Source organism: Gekko japonicus, unplaced genomic scaffold, assembly GCF_001447785.1.
Source record: "Gekko japonicus isolate JY-2015 unplaced genomic scaffold, Gekko_japonicus_V1.1 scaffold502, whole genome shotgun sequence".
Classification (NCBI taxonomy): Eukaryota; Metazoa; Chordata; class Lepidosauria; order Squamata; family Gekkonidae; genus Gekko; species Gekko japonicus.
Window position 1 is genome coordinate 488,993 of NW_015169186.1, and position 18,265 is coordinate 507,257.

Sequence of the window (18,265 nt, forward strand, 5' to 3'; positions counted from 1 at the left end):
GGGGGGGGGAGAGGCATGGGAAAGCACAGGGCAGGCGTGGAAGCACACCTGGGCTCCTTGCCTGGCCCTCTCCAGTTGCCTCCAGGTGGAGGAGGGAAGGCAGAGAAGAGGCTTTACCTGGTCAGTTTCACTCCCGCAGCTGACTGGAGGGGAGTGAAACTGACTAGGGGAAGCCGCAGCCCCAGGGAAGCAAGTTTTTGGCTACCCAAAAACCGAAAAAGCTGAACAAATTTGAGAAACTGTATTCGGAAGCCGAAAAGTTTCCTGAATTTGCATTCGGCTTTAAAAAGGCTGAAAAATACCAATAAGGTATTTATTTGTTGTTGTTTTTTTGGTTCGGGAAAGCCGAATGCACATCGCTAATGGTGCACTATTTCCAACCAAATAAAACACACCTGAGACACCAACTGTGACGCCTTCCACTGGCACAAGGAACCTTTCACCCATCCCGGAGTCTCTGTTGAAGGGGTCTGGAAGGCCACGGCTCTAGAGCCTCGTGTGGCTCAGCAAGGAACTAAAGATGGCTCTTGAAGATGGAAAGCCAAATATTTAAGCCAAGGTAAATTGGAGGATGGGTGGGGTGCTAGAATCAGTAAGCAAGGACTAAAGGGGCTTCTAAGAGTGGCTTTTGAAAAAGAGAAATGACAGAGGTGAAACAGATGCCAGTAATCCAAGTGCAGATCATGCAGAGATTTATGTCAATGCACTAAAACAATCATACAGGGACCTCCTGCATATACTTGCTGCGAGTCACTGTATGCTCCTCATCCTAATAAAGGATGTGCAACAAATACTGCTTGAGCTGAAGAAACTTTATGGATCATTAATCAACATGTCGGTCTTCAGTAATGTCCAGATCTATAGTTTCAGTTGTGCAAATGGACTCTCATCTACTGGCTCTTGCTTTGAATCCGGACATAATTTGGCTCTTTAACTGCCAAGGCTCCAGACCTCCTGCTCTAGCAGGATGGATGCACTACATCGGTCCAGAGAAAACAAGGCCGGGGGCTAGACAACATTTGCAGAGGGTTACCTTTGCAGTGATCTGGAATTCTTCATGCTCTTTCAATAGCTCTTGCGTGTGCTGGATACTGGAACCAGTGGAAGTGTGCGTGGATAAGTAAAATTCCCCATTGTCATGGATCCATTCAAGAGCCTAGGAAATTCACAAGGAAGAGTTTTAAAGCACCTCAAAGCACTTCCTCTGTATCAAGTCTTTCTCAGCACTCTGGTCACTGTCCCCACATTTCTTTCCCCACTGCCCAAATAAATGTTTTTGTAAGACACGGGACCATTCAGGAAGCACATGGGACCAAGCAGGAAGCAGCACTGAACACAAAGCTAATTCCAGCAGTGAAGAAAAGCACTTTGATGCAATGGGAAGAGCAGCAGAACAGAATATATTCTGAAGAACTGTATTCAGAGAAGCATAGCATCAGATGACTTTTCAGACTGTGGTTGAAGCTCGATACCAGTTCCCAGAAATTACATATCATGTCATCTACCGGCTAAATTGGGCTAAACCCCGCCACAAAAACTTTGGGTTTGGGAAGCTGCAATACTCAAACACATAATTTTACAAAAACGAATAGCAGGATAGCACTAGAACAGAAGAGCAACCCCAGACCCATCCAACAAAAAACACGAGAACATAAAAGGGTTCTCCTCTCCCTTCTATGATAAACTGATAAAGCATTTGGATCAGGGGCAATGGCTGTCCAAATTTATTTTTAATAGCAAGGGCTGAGGGTTTAAGCATCTTCTCTCACCATTTTGAAAAGTTCTGGGTTTTTTTGCCAAACCTGCCTGAGTTTACTACATCGCAGAAGACAGAGGAGGGTCCTTGAAGATGGATGGAAAGAGAAAAGAAAGGTGTAGCATAATAGTTGGAGGGTTGGACTACGGTCAAGGAGAGTGGGGTTCAAATATCCATTCTGCTGTGAAGCTCAACGGGGTGACTGTGGGCCAATCATTCTTGGCCCAACCTACCTCACCAGGTTGCTGTGGGAATAAAATAGGGGAAGGGTCCATGTACATTGCTCTGTGCTATTTGGAGGAAAGACGGCATAAAAACATGACCAATTATCCCTTCCTCTTATGAAACCTCCACTAGAACCAACAGAAGAGACAGACTGCTCTACCTGTCTCTCAGGTACGGAGAATGGACAGGGAGGGGGAACTGCTGAGCCACTACGATGCGGGCAAAGCATGGCGTCTTTTCACTGCTTCCCAGAGCTCTCTGAAGCTGCAGATCCTGGTCCCCCCCGCCCTGCCCTTCTGGCCCGGAAGGAGGGGGGACCTCAGCTCCCTCAGGCTGTCAACGGGCACGGTGAAGTGGCATGGGCCGGTGTGCTTCCCTGGGTCTCCCCGGCATTCTTTGAGGCCGGTCTCCCTCCCCATCTGACAAGCATCAAGACCTGGGCCATTTCATGTGCGGCATCAGCTCCCAGAAATACCTTTCCGGTCATTGAGACCATCCCAACAAAATCTGAGACTCCTCACCCATGACAGGTGTCAAGTGGTTTAGTATAGCTTAGCACAGTTCCAGATTTCACTTCAATTTGACATGACTACATCGCACGTAACTGGCTGTGTTTCATGAGCCATGGACCCTGCTCCAACATAAAACGACTGCATGTGAGAACCTACTCACAGCAAACGAAGAAGTGAATCGCTAGCCCACGAAAGCTGACGCTGGATTAAAACGGCTACTCTCCAAGGTACCACAAGACTCCTAGTTTATTTTCAGGAAGCCAAAACATCAGGTGAGGACCCCTCGGATGGCACACATCCAACCGGTGCTGCGTGAACTGCACTGGCTGCTAGGGAAGCACCAGATCAAGTTCAAGGAGCTGGTTTTGACCTTGAAGGCCCTCAGCCGTCAGTGACCCACATACCTTCGGGACTGCCTCTCTCAGTATGCCCCCAGCAGAGCATTACGCTCCGGTCGTAAAAATCTCCTGGCGGTCCCCGGTCCCCGAGAGAGATCCGGCTGTCCTCAACCAGGGCCAGGGCATTTTCAGCCTCCCCTCCCCTCCCCTAACTATCTACCGGAGAACACCCGTGCCCTGCGGGATCTATTCCCTTTCCGCAGGGCTTGCAAGGCAGAGATGTTCCGCCAGACTTTGGGTGGAGGGCAGCAACAGAACAGCAACTAATCCATTTGATTTGTTGATCTTAAAGGTGCCCCTGGACTCAAATGTCTTATCACAATTACGTTTAAGGTGAAGAAAGTCATAGACCTCTGTGGCCAGGATGCAAAACAGGCCCTGCAGGCACCTGAACTGCTTCCCTGGCCCACTGGACACTGACCTCCCTCTGCGCCCCATAAGATGATGCTCCCCATCCCCAACAAAGAGATTTTGGGAAGGCCAGGCTGGAAATGCTCCAGGCCAAGCACAGAAGGTCGCACACGTCCCTCGAGATCCCAGCTGGTACCTTTTGCTCTTCACCTAGCAGACTACTCTAATTCAAGCCTACTGTATCCTTTGTTTAAACCAAGCTATTTAACCCGGGGAATTTACTGAAACAGTCGGCACCTGGCACAACATCCTCCTGCAAGCAACATCTTACTATCTGGACATCCTCGGGGCATGCACACACACACAGTAATATGGGTTCAGTGTAACTGCAACGGAAAGGAGGAATATATTAAAACCGAGCAATAGATGTCAACAAGAGGTTCCGTCGCCTGGATGCCTCCTGGGAGAAGGACCGCAAGCAGGCATGAGTGAACAACCCAGCTCAATGGCCCCCGAGATGAAAACAGGGTTCAAAAGGCAGGCCCGGACCTGTTTGGCACTTCTCTCGAAGACCACGTATTGCTGACATTGGTCCAGGCGTCTCTTCCTCATTGTCCAGTAGTGCAGGACACGGTTTTCCCTCTGGAAGAGTTCGTTGAGGATATCTGATGCGTGAATAAAGAGAAGAAATTGACCAGCTTACTGAGTTAAAAACGAATTCCCAAGAAAGCCACATAAAGTCTGGCCCTCGTGGTGATGCAAATGAGCAGCAGCAGCAGGTGAGAACAAGAAGCAATGAGGAGTGGTTTTTAAAAAGTGCCACTTGCTCACTTGTTCTAACTAGACAACCTCAATGATTTGTGCATAGAAAGGCCGCACGCCTTGTCTTTTGAATACGGGCACATGCCATTCGCTCAGTTACAAAACACATCTGATCCATTACATTAATTGATAACATACAAAACCCACCAACTTGTACACATGGAACCAAGTCATTCATGTTTACCCAAAGTATGTCTCAGTCTGAATTCTTCATATCATGGCGTGCTCTAATCAAAGCAATATGTGGAGATAGATAATTTATGAATGCAAAAGAAGTCAGCCTAGGACCTGGGAGACCTGGGTTCGAATCCTCACCCGTGGCATGGGAAGCTCATTGGGTGACCTTGGGCCAGTCACACACTCCCAGCTGAACCTACCTCACAGGGCTGTTGTTGTGAGGATAAAGTGGAGGAGGGGAGAATGTTGTGAGCCACTTTTGAATTGGTGCTCAGTTTTCCTCTCCCTTAAAACTTAAAAGGAAGAATGAGCACCAATTCAAAATCGACTTAAAACTTTTTTACAATTAAGGAGGACTGGTATTAATAAAGAGGTTGTGCAATATCTTTTGCGATATATAAAAAGACTATACTTAGATGTTTGGATATATGATTATTTCTATGTGTTAATGTTTATATGATATTTAATAGAACGGTGAATAATTTATAAGAAATATAGAAAAAATAATATAAAAACAAGAAAATATATAAAAATTACTTGAGTTACTTTGTAATTGTCTGTAGCATGGTATTTGCTGATTTTTGATATTTCCTACTTACCGTGGGTCCTATTTTAGTTTTGTGATACTACACAGATCAATGAACGTAGTCGCACACCATATGATAGTGATTGAATTGTCAGAGTTCTGCCACTTTTTTTGTATTTTATATTTTTATGGTTTTATTGATCTGGTTGCAAGCTTCCTGGGCTATGCTGAACAGAGTGGCAGGACTCCCCGACAATGAGCTGATTAATGCATTTGAGACTGCTGCCTTCCCTACAGCTTTGTCATCAGACATTAAGCGAGATCATCCAGTGAGTCACGCAAGCTTACTTTTGACCTGCTGTTCTGGGGCCTTGATATGAGTCACCATCCCTGGCATATTTACGCTGTTCCGGTGCAAATACTTCAGGAAGACATCAGCATTCCGTCGGGCGAGCGTGCAAGCCTGCAGAGGACCACAGAAACACATCGACATGAACACACACAAAAGGGTCACGGTGGATGCTGTGAACAAAAGGGTAAATCATAACTGAGTCGAACCAGTCCAATTTAGTCCGCTTGGACTTGACCACAATATAGATGCCCTTATAGGAGTAAACAGAAAAGGTGAGTGGCATCGGCTGAGGCTGCTACATCTAATAGCCTAAGCAGTCATCTAATCTAATAGCCTAAGCTAAATGCTTTTTTAACAATAAATATTCAAATAATAACTCGAAGTGCTTTCTTCTTGTATCATGAAATGTTCATAGGTATTCTAATATCCATTTTTCTATTGTCTCATACATACACAATGGAAAAAATACAATAACATAAACCAATCACAAGAATAACAAGACCGGGGTGTGTACTTACAAAGTTACCAAAGTGGAAAAACAATGGTATCAATAAAGATATAAACCTTGATCCGGACTGATATTTTCAAGAGCCGTGGAACATTCACTAAATGCGGAAATGAGCTTGGCGAGGCTTAGAACTCCACAATATGCCCAAGATGGGTGTGGCAAACAATTTAAATTGAACTCCTACTAATGCGGATCCCAGGTAGCCTCAGGCATCTCATAGCTTCATCAGAGAGTATAGTTCATGCAATCTTCCTTTGATAATTCTATATTGGAGCTTATCATTAATCATCAAAAGCACTTTACACCTCTGAGGAGCATCAAAGTTTCAAAAACCCACGAGGAATAGTGCCAAGCTCATTTCGGCATTTAGTGGGTGTTCCACGGCTTTTGAAAATACTGGTCCAGTTCAAGGTTTATATCTTTATTGATTTGTTGCTGTTGTTCAGTCGCACAGTCGAGTCCGACTCTCCGCGACCCCATGGACCAGATCATGCCAGGCCTTCCGGTAATCCGCTGTCCTCTGAAGTTTGCTCAATTTCATGTTCGTTGCATCTATGACACTGTCTAACCATCTCATCCTTTGCCGTCCCCGTCTTCTTTGACCTTCAATCTTTCCCAGCATCAGGGTCTTCTTCTCCAGTGAGTGCTCCCTTCTCATTGGGTGGCCAAAGTATCTGAGCTTCAGTTTCATTATCTGGCCTTCCAGGGAACAGTCAGGGTTGATTTCTTTTAGGATTGACTGATTTGATCTTCTTGCAGTCCAAGGGACTCTCAAGAGTCTTCTCCAGCACCATAGTTCAAAAGAATCTATTCTTTGGCGCTCGGCCTTCCTTACAGTCCAACCCTCGCAGCCATACGTGACTACTGGGAATACCTTTGCTTTGACCATGCGGACTTTTGTGGGCAGGGTGATGTCTCTACTATTTATCATGCTGTCTAGGTTTGCCATCGCTTTCCTCCCAAGGAGCAGGCGTCTTTTAATTTCATGGCTGCTGTCACAGTCTGCGGTGATCTGGGATCCCAGGAACGTGAAGTCTGTCACTACTTCCATGACTTCCCCTTTTATTTGCGAAGGAGTGATGGGGCCAGATGCCATAATCTTAGTTTTTTTGATGTTGAGCTTCAGGCCCACTTTTGCACTCCTCTTTCACTCTGAGCAAGAAGCTCTTTAGGTCCTCTTCACTTTCTGCCATTAGAGTGGTATCGTCTGCATATCTGAGGTTGTTGATCTTTTCCCCAGCAATCTTAATTCCCTCTTGTGATTCATCCAGGCCAGCATTTCGCATGATGTACTCTGCATATATATTAAATAAGGTGACAATATACATCCTTGTACTCCTTTTCCTATGCTGAACCAGTCAGTTGTTCCATATCCGGTTCTAACTGTCGCTTCTTGGCCCTTATACAGGTTTCTCAAGAGACATGTGAGGTGGTCTGGTACTCACATCTCTTTAAGGACCTGCCATAGTTTGTTGTGATTCACACAGTCAAAGGCTTTAGCATAGTCAATGAAGCAGAAGTAGATGTTTTTCTGGTACTCTCTTGCTTTCTCCATAATCCAGCGAATGTTGGCAATTTGATCTCTCGTTCCTCTACCTCTTCTTCTTCTTTATTGATACCATTGTTTTAAAAGGACCCTTTTTCACTTCAGTGACTTTGTAAACACACACCCCTGTCTTGTTACTCATGAGCTTTCTATCTTGTGATTGGTTTATGTTATTGCATTTTTTCCCATTGTGTATGTATGAGACAATAGAAAATTGGATATTAGAATACTTATGAACATTTCATGACACAAAAACAAAAAGGCACTCAGACTTGTTATGTCAATATTTATTGTTTAAAAAGCATACAGCCTTCAGCTTAGGCTATTAGATTCTCGAGTCTGTGCTCCTTTTCTGTTAACATCTGCAGTCATGCCAGTCCTTGGCACCACGCCACATGTGCGTGTTAAGCATCAAGTCACTTCTGACTCACAGTGACCCCATGAATGAATGACCTCTCCAGAACATTCTGTTGTTAATAGCCTCGCTCAGGCCTTGCAGACGGAGGGCCCTTGTGGCTTTCTTTACTGAGCCAGACCTCCTCAGGTCGGGTCTTCCTCTTTCCCGACTACACTTTTCAAATGAATCAACTTTCCTCCAAGCAGATTTCTCCATGGTCCGGCTTTCACACCCATACATAGTAATGAGGAATAGGATGGTATAAATTATCTTGGCTGGTGGCCAGAGACACACGTTTTCATTTATGGAAAGGTACCACTTCAGTGGGAAGGTAACAGCGTTCCGTGCGCCTTGGTGTTTAGTCATGCCGGCCACATGACCACGGAAACGTCTTCGGACAGTGCTAGCTCCTTGGCTTGGAAACGGAGATGAGCACCGCAACCCTAGAGTCAGACTCGACTGGCTTTCGAGCAAGGGGAACCTTTACCTTTACCCCCCCCTACCCCAGCCCCCTTCTGACTTCTGGGTTGCAGTCTCCCTTTTGGCGGATGAAGGAGCCAAGGAATAGGAAACCTTGAACAACCCCCTTTTCTCCATTGTTAATGTCAAAGTCGTGTAATCCCCCAGCAGTCATTACTTTTGTCTTCTTGATGCTCAGCTGTAATCCTGCTTTGGCAAGTTCTGCTTTTTTTTCAAGTCTTCACTATTTTTTGCCAGTGTCGCAGTGTCATCTGCATGTCTCAAACTGTTATTGCCCCCTCCACCAATTTTCACTCCATGTTCGTCTAAATCTAATCCAGCTTTCCCTAAAATATGTTCTGCATACAGATTGAACAGACAGGGGAAATATTAATTCTGCTATTAGGATCCTCCTCTCCCATTCTAGACTTCCCACTCAGCCACCTGGACCTTGTGCACCCTCACATGCCAATATACTTCAGTGACAACAGCAGAACTTCCATGTAAAGCCAGTTTGGTGTAGCGGTTAAGTGTGCAGGCTCTAATCTGGGAGAACCGGGTTTGATTCCCCACTCCTCCACTTGCACCTGGCTAGATGACCTTGGGAAAGCCGTAGTTCTGATAGGAGCTGTCCTTGAAAAAGAGCAGTTTCTGTCAAGAGCTCTCTCAGCTCCACCTCCCTCACAGGGTGTCTGTTGTGGCGAGGTGAAGGGAAAGGAGTTTGTAAGCCGCTCTGAGACTCCTTCGTGTAGTCAAGGGCGGGGTATAAACCCAATCTTCTTCTTCTTCTAAAGTTTCTTGAGGCGGGTGTTCCTGCAAGCCGCTGGCCAAGGTGGTTTTTAGTAAGGTTAATACCCTCATTGTGATTTACAGTGAATTGTGGATGGGAGCTGGTCTCGTTTCTACTCTAGAAGCAGCATTCAGAGATAGAAGTAAGCGACACCTTTCAGAAAACTTCACACACAGATTGTCATGCTGTCTTGCTCTAAAGACTAAGCAGGAACATGGCCAGCTGGGATCAGTGGCCCTACTTTATTACTTTTACACTTGCATCCCTAATATGCAGATTACACACTGGCTGTCTTGCTGCTGTGCTGGAGACAAAGAAACTGAACACCAGCTTTGTAAAAACAAACCTTAACTGGACCACCCTCTAAGAATGAGACAGCTAGTCTGGAAGACCAAAGTAGGTGGATGAAGACTGAAAATGCTGAGCTCTGCCAGCCAAAGGCATCCTTTGCCCAACCCAAGCTCGTCACTGGCTTCTGGTACAAACCGCACTGGGCTGAAACTGGGGTTCCCTTGAGGCTGTGTGAGTGAGTGGCCACTCATGAACACAGGAAGCCCCCCCCCCCCCAAGCAGCCATCTGGAGCCTGGTAGGGTTTTGCACGGCCCATGGCCCACTTGAAGATTCTGCGCAGGACGGGAACTGCTCTGCTCAGTACAGGAAAAAACGTTAGCGAGAACATTGGTTCAATGCAGTCTTTTGCAGACAGAGCTACCAAGCAAGGAAGCTACTGGACAACTGAGAAGGCCAAGAGGGATACGTTACCTAAGACACAACGGAATCTTAAGCACAGTTGGAGAACAAACAGGAGCCACGAGGAACAGGGACCTTGTTGCAAGGACCTGGAAACCAGCTCTCTATTACACGTGATCAGCTATGCCACCAACCTCATAGTCACAGCAGCTATTAGTGTTTCTGCTCATTTAACCTCTTTGTAAACATTTCTCTTCGGTATAACGTATAATGATCATTCTGTTGCTCCGTTTATGTTTTCAGCTGCTTTATCCCCAAAAATGAACAGCCTAGACCTCAGCATGCAATTCCAACTGGGAGCTGGTTTTAGAGCAAGAATCCGTGACCAAGAGTTCAGGCTGTATCCTAAGGCAATGTACTGGACTGGAAAGTTCTCATTCACGCAACCACCCAGCGGGCCGTAAACTGTGTGCATTTCTCCCTGCAGGGAAAACTACGCCAAGTGTCCCATAAGCCTTATTTTCTGGTGACTCTAAAAACAGCCTGAAGAAAATGGACTTGTTTTCATATTTGATGGGTAATCAAGTGACTCAATATCCCTTTGCGTCCTCATTTTTTCAGCTTTCTGCTCCAGTTAACTAGCTGTACTAGATGTGGCAGCTTTTACTTGCTGTGCTGAGAAATCACAAACTTCTCCCTCTCCCCTTGCTTAGCTTCCTGGGACAGCCCCCCCCCCACCTTTTCAAACGTGCTTTCTTTGATATCCAGAGATTGGTGGTTGAGTGTTAATTTTTACCTCTAGGAGTTGGCGTTACTGGAATTAGGGAGGGAAAGAATGGCAAGAAAACTATACAGGATGAAAAAACAGCCACGCTCTTTTCCAGAGCCAAGATTGACTAATTTTATACCATACATATATTCACTTGCTTCTCCTTTGGGGAAAAGCCATGACTCAGTGGCAGTGCATGTTTGGCATGTGGGAGGCCCAAAGTTCAATCCCTAGCAACTCCAGTTAAAAGGATCAGGTTGTAGGTGATGGGGGAAACCTCCAGCCGAATGTATTTGCTTAAAACAGGAGCTGCCTTTCTACCTTGTGGGAATCAAGGTGGATTATAATGTCAGGCCCTGGACAGCCACGGCCAGTCAAAGTAGACAGTACTGACTTTAGCAGCGGAAAAGAGCCAGAGCCCAGGAGCTCCTTAAAGAGTGAGAGCTCTCGTGAGACACTGCAGAGTCCCTTCTTCAGATACCGACTTTAAACAGACCTGCCCTCTGATTCAGGCAGCTCCATGCGTGTGTTCCTTTTCCGCCCGTTCTGTGGCACCATGAAATGTAGAGGAGGACAAGTTTGCAATGCTTTCAATACTGCTGTAAGAGAGACTTTTGGCAGATGAAATCTTCCTTAGAAAGTAGGAAAAAAACATAACATCTGACATTTCTCCTTCTACGAAGTTAAAGAACACAGAGCTCTCCCCCAACGGTTGTCTCGTGGGTTTTATTTTTAAAAAAACGGTCAAAGAAAATATGGCTGCACCAAATGGATGCCTACATTTCATTATCTGTGCCAAAGTATTGGCAGTCTTAGAAGAGGACGTTGTTCCCCTTCAAAGAGTAAGTCCTCTGCCTGGGCACAGGCTCCCAGAGGCAGGGCAGCCGACTTGAGCCACGGGAAACACCTCAGGGTCACAGCGGATCCCAGGTTCTCCCAGACAGCACTAGCAGTGCCAGTGAAATGTCCACGCAGGGGGAAAGCGACTGTGACCGGAGCATCAGAATAAAGAGGAGAGTTTGACTGCTGGCTTCAGATTCAAAGAGAAGACCTCCCCATCCTTCTTATCAGCTCTGAGTACAAGTGAAGATCATCCTTGGGTGGGATTGGAGTCATTATCGCCTCCTGCTTCACTGGATGACGGCTCTGAGGGGAGTTCGGGTCCAGTGTCTGGACAGGAGGCCTCTTCCTCCCCATCAGAGTTGAATAACTGGTGCTCCTGGGGAAAAGGCAGATGGAACTGAGAAGATGAGAGTGGGACCAGAACTGAAGCCAGAAACTGAGAACGCAGCAGCGGGTCGGTGAACAGCCCCTACCCCAACCCAAGACAGGCCACAAGATGAGAACAGATAGGCAGGCCACGGAACCAGCTGAAAGGGCACGGACCAAGGCATGCCACAGAATGGAGGCTGCGTTGGAACCCACTGTGAAGGACCCGGCTGAGATGAACATACAGGAGACGCCTTCTCCCTTGCTGACAAGGCATGGGGGAGAAGATTCTGGAGAGGAGACCGCTTGCTCCCAGGAAGGAGGAGATGGGGTTCGTGCCGGTGGCAGAGTTCCTCCTCTAACTCTGTGGGCTCAGGCCGGGGAACCGTAGGAGGTCTTTCAGGTTGTTTGGAGCAAAGACGTCCTGGTCGAGGCTTGGAAGGTGAAACAGCTTCTCGGCTACGAAAGAATCCCTGCAATGGATGTTCCGGCCAGGCGGTGGCAGTGTGGCGATTGACATACGGGTCCTGAAGCCTGGCCAACACGCAGCCGTGCGGAAAACGACGGAGCCAAGCCAGAAGACGTCTATGTGCAGTGACGGCACGTGCAATTAAAAAAAAATGAATATATGTTGTCTTCCCTATCCCCTACAAACATTGTTAGTCCCTTGTCTATATTGAGTAACTGTACATCGCTTTGAGCCCACTGGGGAAAGCGATTAATAAATGGAAAGTATTATTATAATATTATAACATTATATTATTATTATTATTAATAATAATAATAAAGTGGAACTGAGCCCTTGTCCAGACATTTGGACTTCATCTTGGCCTTCTTGAGAGGTAGTTCCAAAGCCCTCCTGTGAGGAACAGGCAGATCTGGGGACCTGGAACGGAGCCTACGCAGAGGGTGGCAGGCCAAAGCTGCAGGTTGCAGCCTCAAGGAACTCTCGCACAACGGACGGCTTTGCTGCCCACTTGCCTGAGACCGACAGACAAAGAGCAGCTTTGAGGGGCGAAGGCCTGTTGCCACTTGCCGTGGGGACGAGCTGCTGGCAATGGCGGCAGGCATTCACATTGTGGGACTGTGCTCATTGGTTCGGGTCATTTTCCTCCCACACCGGGCAAATTTCTTGAAGAGTGAATTTTGAGCCACTGAGAACAAGAAAAACAAGGATAAGGAATACTAAGAGGAGGGACAGCAAGAAAGAGTGAAGCCAGAGCTAGTCCGCTCGGCTTGGCAGCAGAAGGCGGACGGAGGGGAAATGGTGCTCCTGCCTCATGCTGCACAACGGTTTTGGCGGGAAAGCGCCATCTTGTGTGTGCGGAGGGGAAGGAGTGCCCTCCCTGACTCTATAAACTAGACAGTTCTATCAGAAGCCAGCCTGTGCATGTGCAGTCCAAATGTGGCACTGTACAGAAGGCCAAAAATGAACACAGAAGTTCTCTGCCCTTTGCAGCCAATAACTGTATCTTCATCCTCAACTCTCTCCCCTAACTCTGCTGTCTTATGGGTTTTATTTTTAAAAAGCCAAAGAAAATACAGTTGTGCCACTGGTGTGATCCACTGTAGATCATGGTCAAAGCACAGAACATCAGAAGAGCCCTGCTGGGTCAGACCAGTGAGGGTCCCTCTAGTCCAGGCTCCCGTCTCACACAGGGGCCAGCCAGTTCCTCTGGAGGGCCAACAACAGGCCAGAGAGGCTGAGGCCTTCCCCTGATGTTGCCTTCTAGCTCTGGGATTCAGAGGTTGACTGCCTCTGAATGTGGAGGTTCCCCACAACCACTGATAGACCTGTCCTCCAAGAATCTATCTAATCCCCGATTCACCTATCTAAAACCCTAATTTAACTGATTATAGCCTCATCACACAAACCAGTTCATCAAAAAGGCAATTCAGACTACAGAAACACAGCCAACAAACTGAATTCAAGACAGTATGAGAATCAAGCTATGTGCTACTGAATTAGGCACAGTTTACTTCTCCGCATATAGTATGTTCTGAGAAGGTATGGCGTTCAGCCACAGCTACTGAACTACATCAACCACTCAGAACCTTCACACTGAAAGGATGGCTGCAGCTCTCAGCATATATGATGGTTCCGGTGCAGAAATCGGAGGTATCTGAGGAAAACCATCCTTGCCATGCCTATGATAAACCCTGGCCAAGCGCCATCTGATCTCCTGGCGACTTGGCTGCTGAGGAGTATGTGCAGGTAGGGTTTTGTTCATGTCCAGCACCCAACAGTGAACACTTCCATGTCAGGCTTGCCCATGTGATCCATTAAGTGCACACGTTTCCTTAGGTGGAGTAATGATTAAGCAGTTCATAGCAGCTTGGTTCAAAGTTGCTTCCAGCTGTACCCCATTTCTAAACCCCCCACTTGAATACCAGCTTTCCCACCAAGCATGACCAAAATTCTCCGTCTCCTGCAAAGCTGGCTCATCATTTATTTGAGGGCTTTTTCAGAACTCTTCAGGTGTGAGAAACCGTGTGCTGGGGTCAGTCCAGCCAAAACACCCTGTTTGTGCCTGACACCATTCTGAGAAAAGGTTAAAAACAAAGGATACAGAAACCCAAGTAAGCTCTGAGAGACTCTGCCCTGTCAAACAGCTTCACCAGAAATAACTTGATTCCATTTTCATGCCTGGGACTTGCATAAGCCTCTACCCATCTGTATCACAGGCTCTCACGGCTGGGCGGCGCTTTGGCTGTTTTATAAAAGGATCACGAGGCATCTTTGGGGAGCTCAGCACCCAGAGGGGGGGACGGTTTCCACAGTTTTATGGGTTTGATCCTAACTGGCTCAGGAGACAGGCTGGGGTTTAGACAGGCGTTCAAGGCGGACAGTCCTTCATAGGTCCTCAGGAGTCCCTCTGCCACAGGGAACCTTTGTGCCCCTAAATAATAAGACATAAAACTGTCAAAGTTACCTTCAAAAATGCCTCTTTTTGCTCGAGGTGCTTGCTAATCATAGGAGTCACGTGATCCGTTTCGGAGTTTGGGCCCAGCTTGTCAGCTCCGCCACACCAGTCTTCCTCCCGCTTATATTCTTGCTCCAGGCTTTCCAGAACGCTGCACACCTGCCAAACAAAAAGTGAAGCGCTGAGCCCCCGTGCACTTGGCTCAGCCACTGAAGCCACACTGTGGCCACTTGGGTCAGCACTGCACATTTCAGGAATCCCAAAGTCCTCCTCTCCCCAAGGGGAACAACAGAGGATGCCTCCCTACTACCAATTTACTGTGGAAGTCAATTCTGCTACTCATGGTCAGGAAGGGCGTGACCTTTGCTAGCATAAGACAGACGGTCTTAAATTGCTTCTGACCTACAATTACCTTTGAGGGCTCCGTTTATTTACAAAAATCAACTTTTCACCAACGGGACCGGTTTCAGGGGCAGGACTAGGCCCTGGGGAGAAGCCACACGGCTACTCTGCACTCAGTGGCACAGCCTCCCATTCCCTCACCCTCCTCTCTCCCTTCTAGCGTACACAGCCAGTGGGGTACAACGGCTACCAGAGCCAGGCTAGGACTGGGGGGGGGGGCACGTTCAAATATCCCCATTCAGCCAAGAACTTCCATGGGGCTCACAGGGATGTTGCAGGGGCAGAACTCTGTGGTCCCCCGGAACTCCCGGGAGGAAAGGCAGGGACGAGAAAGCAGGGATGGAGAGTGCTGAGAAATGCGTGGCAGGAAGCCGTTGTGCTGTGGGCTCCCCCAGCCACAGGCCACTGGCCTCCGCTGGAGGGTGTGGGGAAACTGGCCCCAGTGAAGCACTACGCAATCTGCCAGACACGTAGGGCTGCTGCTGCTTCTGCAGGGGAGTGAGGAAGACCTTGCCGGCTGCAGGACAGGCGGCAGATGAGCTCCGTTTGCGCAAAGCCTGGTCCTCCCTTCCCCGCAGCCACTTAACACCCAGGGCAGTGCCAGAGGCACGAGGTCCTGGCTCTCCTCCGGGCAGCCCAGAAACTGCCTGGGTTGCGTGGCTTCACTGTATTTCAGTATCTTTTTTTTTTGTGAGATGCTGCTGGGTCCCTTCAGCAAAGGACAGCTGCATAAAAATGCCACAAATAAATGAACAGATTAAAAAATCTGCCGTGTTCGTTCAGATCTTGTCCGAATCCCATGACGGCTGAATGAACAATGGGTGCAGAGCAGGCACTGAATTGAGCCTTCTAAAAAGCCCTGCCTGTGGAACACGGGCCCTGCAGGAAATCGTGTATTTGTATTTCCTCTGTAAACATAGATTATGCTCACAACCAGCGCTTGGGGAATCTATAAAGAACAGAAAAATGTTGGTCAGCTTACAAATACGAATATATTCCTGGGTGTCAGCACCGAGAATGCAGCAAATCGCTCGAGTCTATAAAATTGAACTGGTCTTCCTTATTAACCACACTTCAGTGAATACGGGCTTTAAAGCTAACATAACATAAAGTCAGCGCTGAAACCACTTCCCATTAAGCAAAGGAACGGAGGCTTAGCCAATCGTATCACCCAGTACCTGCTCTGATGTTTTGTAAAAGGCCACGGAAGCATTCACAAGCTTGAGACGGTCCTCCATCTTGAGCATCAGCTGCTGCCAGTGAGAGGCCACTTTCTCAGCGCAGTCACGGATCATGTCCATGTCATAGTGATTCGCCTGCAGCATCGCCTCCGCTTTCTGCTGCACCTGCAGTGCGCTCTGATGCGTTTTCTGATTAAATGACCAGAAGACAATGCTACTTCATTCATCGATGCACTCTGTGAGCCTGTTCCACTGTTGGGACTGCTCATTTTTGTTCGCAGCAGAATTACAAATTGCACATACAGGCTAGACACCTGGAACCAGAAGGTGAATACCGCCCATCTCTTCCCCACCCGCTCCCTTCTGCCTAAGTGAAGCAGTGAAGGTGGAGAGTCAGGGAATTCAGCCCTCTGCATTCATAGGATGCCTCTGGGAATGGTCCTCGTAGACACAACTGAAAGCATGTTACAGTCGCAAAGTGACCATAGAAGATGCTGAAGAAGCAACCCATGAGCTATTACTAGAGGAACCTGGAGGCGCATCTTAGGCTCACCTCTCTCTTCCCACCTTTTCGTGGCATTTGGTCACACGTCAATCCGTGCTCCCCATGCCTTCCCTTCGTCTCTTCTTCTGCGGTTGTAATTTAAAATCATAAATCTTCAGGACAGGGACTTGTGTTTTTGTTTTCCTCCCTCTTTCTTCACGTGAGTCTGAACAGTTTTGCACTCATTTAACGAGAGGGGGACCTGCAGGGGCTTGCAAGGAAAGGGACATTCTAGGCTTTCAGGCATCTGCTGCCTCCCCTCTTGCTCGCTACGGCCATTGCTCTCCCCCCACCTAGGTTCCCTTTTAGCTGCGCCAGCCTGCGCTGGCGCACCCATTCCCAGCTGGATGCATACGGAGGAGTGGGGAATTAAACCCAGTTCTCAGATTAGAGTCCACCACTCTTAACCACTGTACCAACTTGGCTTAGAAGGACAGGGTTTAGAAGCACACACCAGTGAGGTGGGGAAAATCATAGACTGTATTACTTGTTCTAACAATTAAAAAAAAAAGAAATTAGAAATGTCAAATTTTGTGTTTTTCATTCTTCCTTGTTTGAAAATTGGTGGGTGCCAGAAGGTAGCCTCGCCTGGTGCACAAAAAAACCTGGCACCGGCCCTGGCTGGAGCACCCCTGCTGGGACCCGTGCAGGACCGCCGGCCCTGGGCAAGTCCCTCCCTCCCTCCCTCCCTCCTCCAAGTCAAGCTTCAGGAAAAAGCAGTAGTGCACCTCATATTTTTCCTATAAATGCTCCTGCACAGTTTCAGTCCAGAATGGCTCTGTGAATTCCAGGATTCTCAGTTCAAATCTCCTTCCCCAGACCTATGAGGCAGCAGCCACCTCACTGCGAAGAGGGCGTTTTCCCAGTTTGAACAGAGTTGGCTAATGATTTTCAAATACCACTCTCTCAGTGTTGGCTCCTCATTAAAATAAAACACCCATGGCTGATCCCTCTGGAGTTGGCAGGCAGAGGGTGTGGATGCTTTATTATTGGGGGGGGGGGAGAGATAAGGCTAAGGCATGAGGCTAGGAGGACTTCGCTAACTTGGTGATACTGCCCCATGGCCATGATGCATAAATCATTTCTAAAATACAGTTTGAAACAGAGCCATATAGTATGTTCCATAGAAATATAAGTAAGTTTAATATAAATATATGGCTTGTAGTACAAATGATAACCATATATATGCTATGTCTGTATGTTTTGTATGTTTGTACACTGAAATTTTTTTTTAAAAAAAAAATGTCGGCCCGCTCACAGTTTTTAAAGCTAGCACCCCTTTTGGCTCACAGGGTAAACTTTCTGCTCACGAGAAGACTGTGCGCCTTAGAGGGAACACTGCCCCCCCCCACCACCACCACAGCAGATTTCTCTGCCTCCCCCCTCACGCTCTGGCCCTCAAGCCTCTTGGCCACAGCCCACCAGCTGGAGAAGATGCCGGAGCCAGCGGGGCTTCCTCTCCCGGCCCACACGCCTCTGCTGGGTGCAGAGTGCTCAGTGTCTCCCGGTCTCTCACGATCCACACTGACTGCACTGGGGGCTCCAAGCTGCTGCCCCACTGGGGGTGGACGGGAAGAGAGGTCAGCCCTGTGGCCCCCAGTTGTTGGGTGGCTGCGGCAAGAGGCTGGAAGGAGGAGGGTGGGAGAGGGAGAAAGCAGCGACCGGGAACGAGAGGAGGCCTTCCTTCCACTTGCCCCCCTTCCTAAAAATCTGCTGCCTCTTCTGT

The 18,265-nt window shown here is 47.9% G+C and overlaps 1 protein-coding gene across 1 annotated transcript in view; it reads right to left on the reverse strand.

The window, feature by feature from the left end:
* TRIO (trio Rho guanine nucleotide exchange factor) overlaps window positions 1-18,265 on the reverse strand; it is a 236,019-nt gene that overhangs the window by 145,419 nt on the left and 72,335 nt on the right. Inside the window, exons 16-20 of the mRNA XM_015416185.1 lie at window positions 15,993-16,184; window positions 14,422-14,571; window positions 5,116-5,230; window positions 3,792-3,907; window positions 1,034-1,156 (exon numbers count right to left, since the gene is read on the reverse strand). Of these exons, the coding sequence (XP_015271671.1) occupies window positions 1,034-1,156; window positions 3,792-3,907; window positions 5,116-5,230; window positions 14,422-14,571; window positions 15,993-16,184 (696 nt within the window). The remainder of the gene's footprint in view (window positions 1-1,033; window positions 1,157-3,791; window positions 3,908-5,115; window positions 5,231-14,421; window positions 14,572-15,992; window positions 16,185-18,265) is intronic.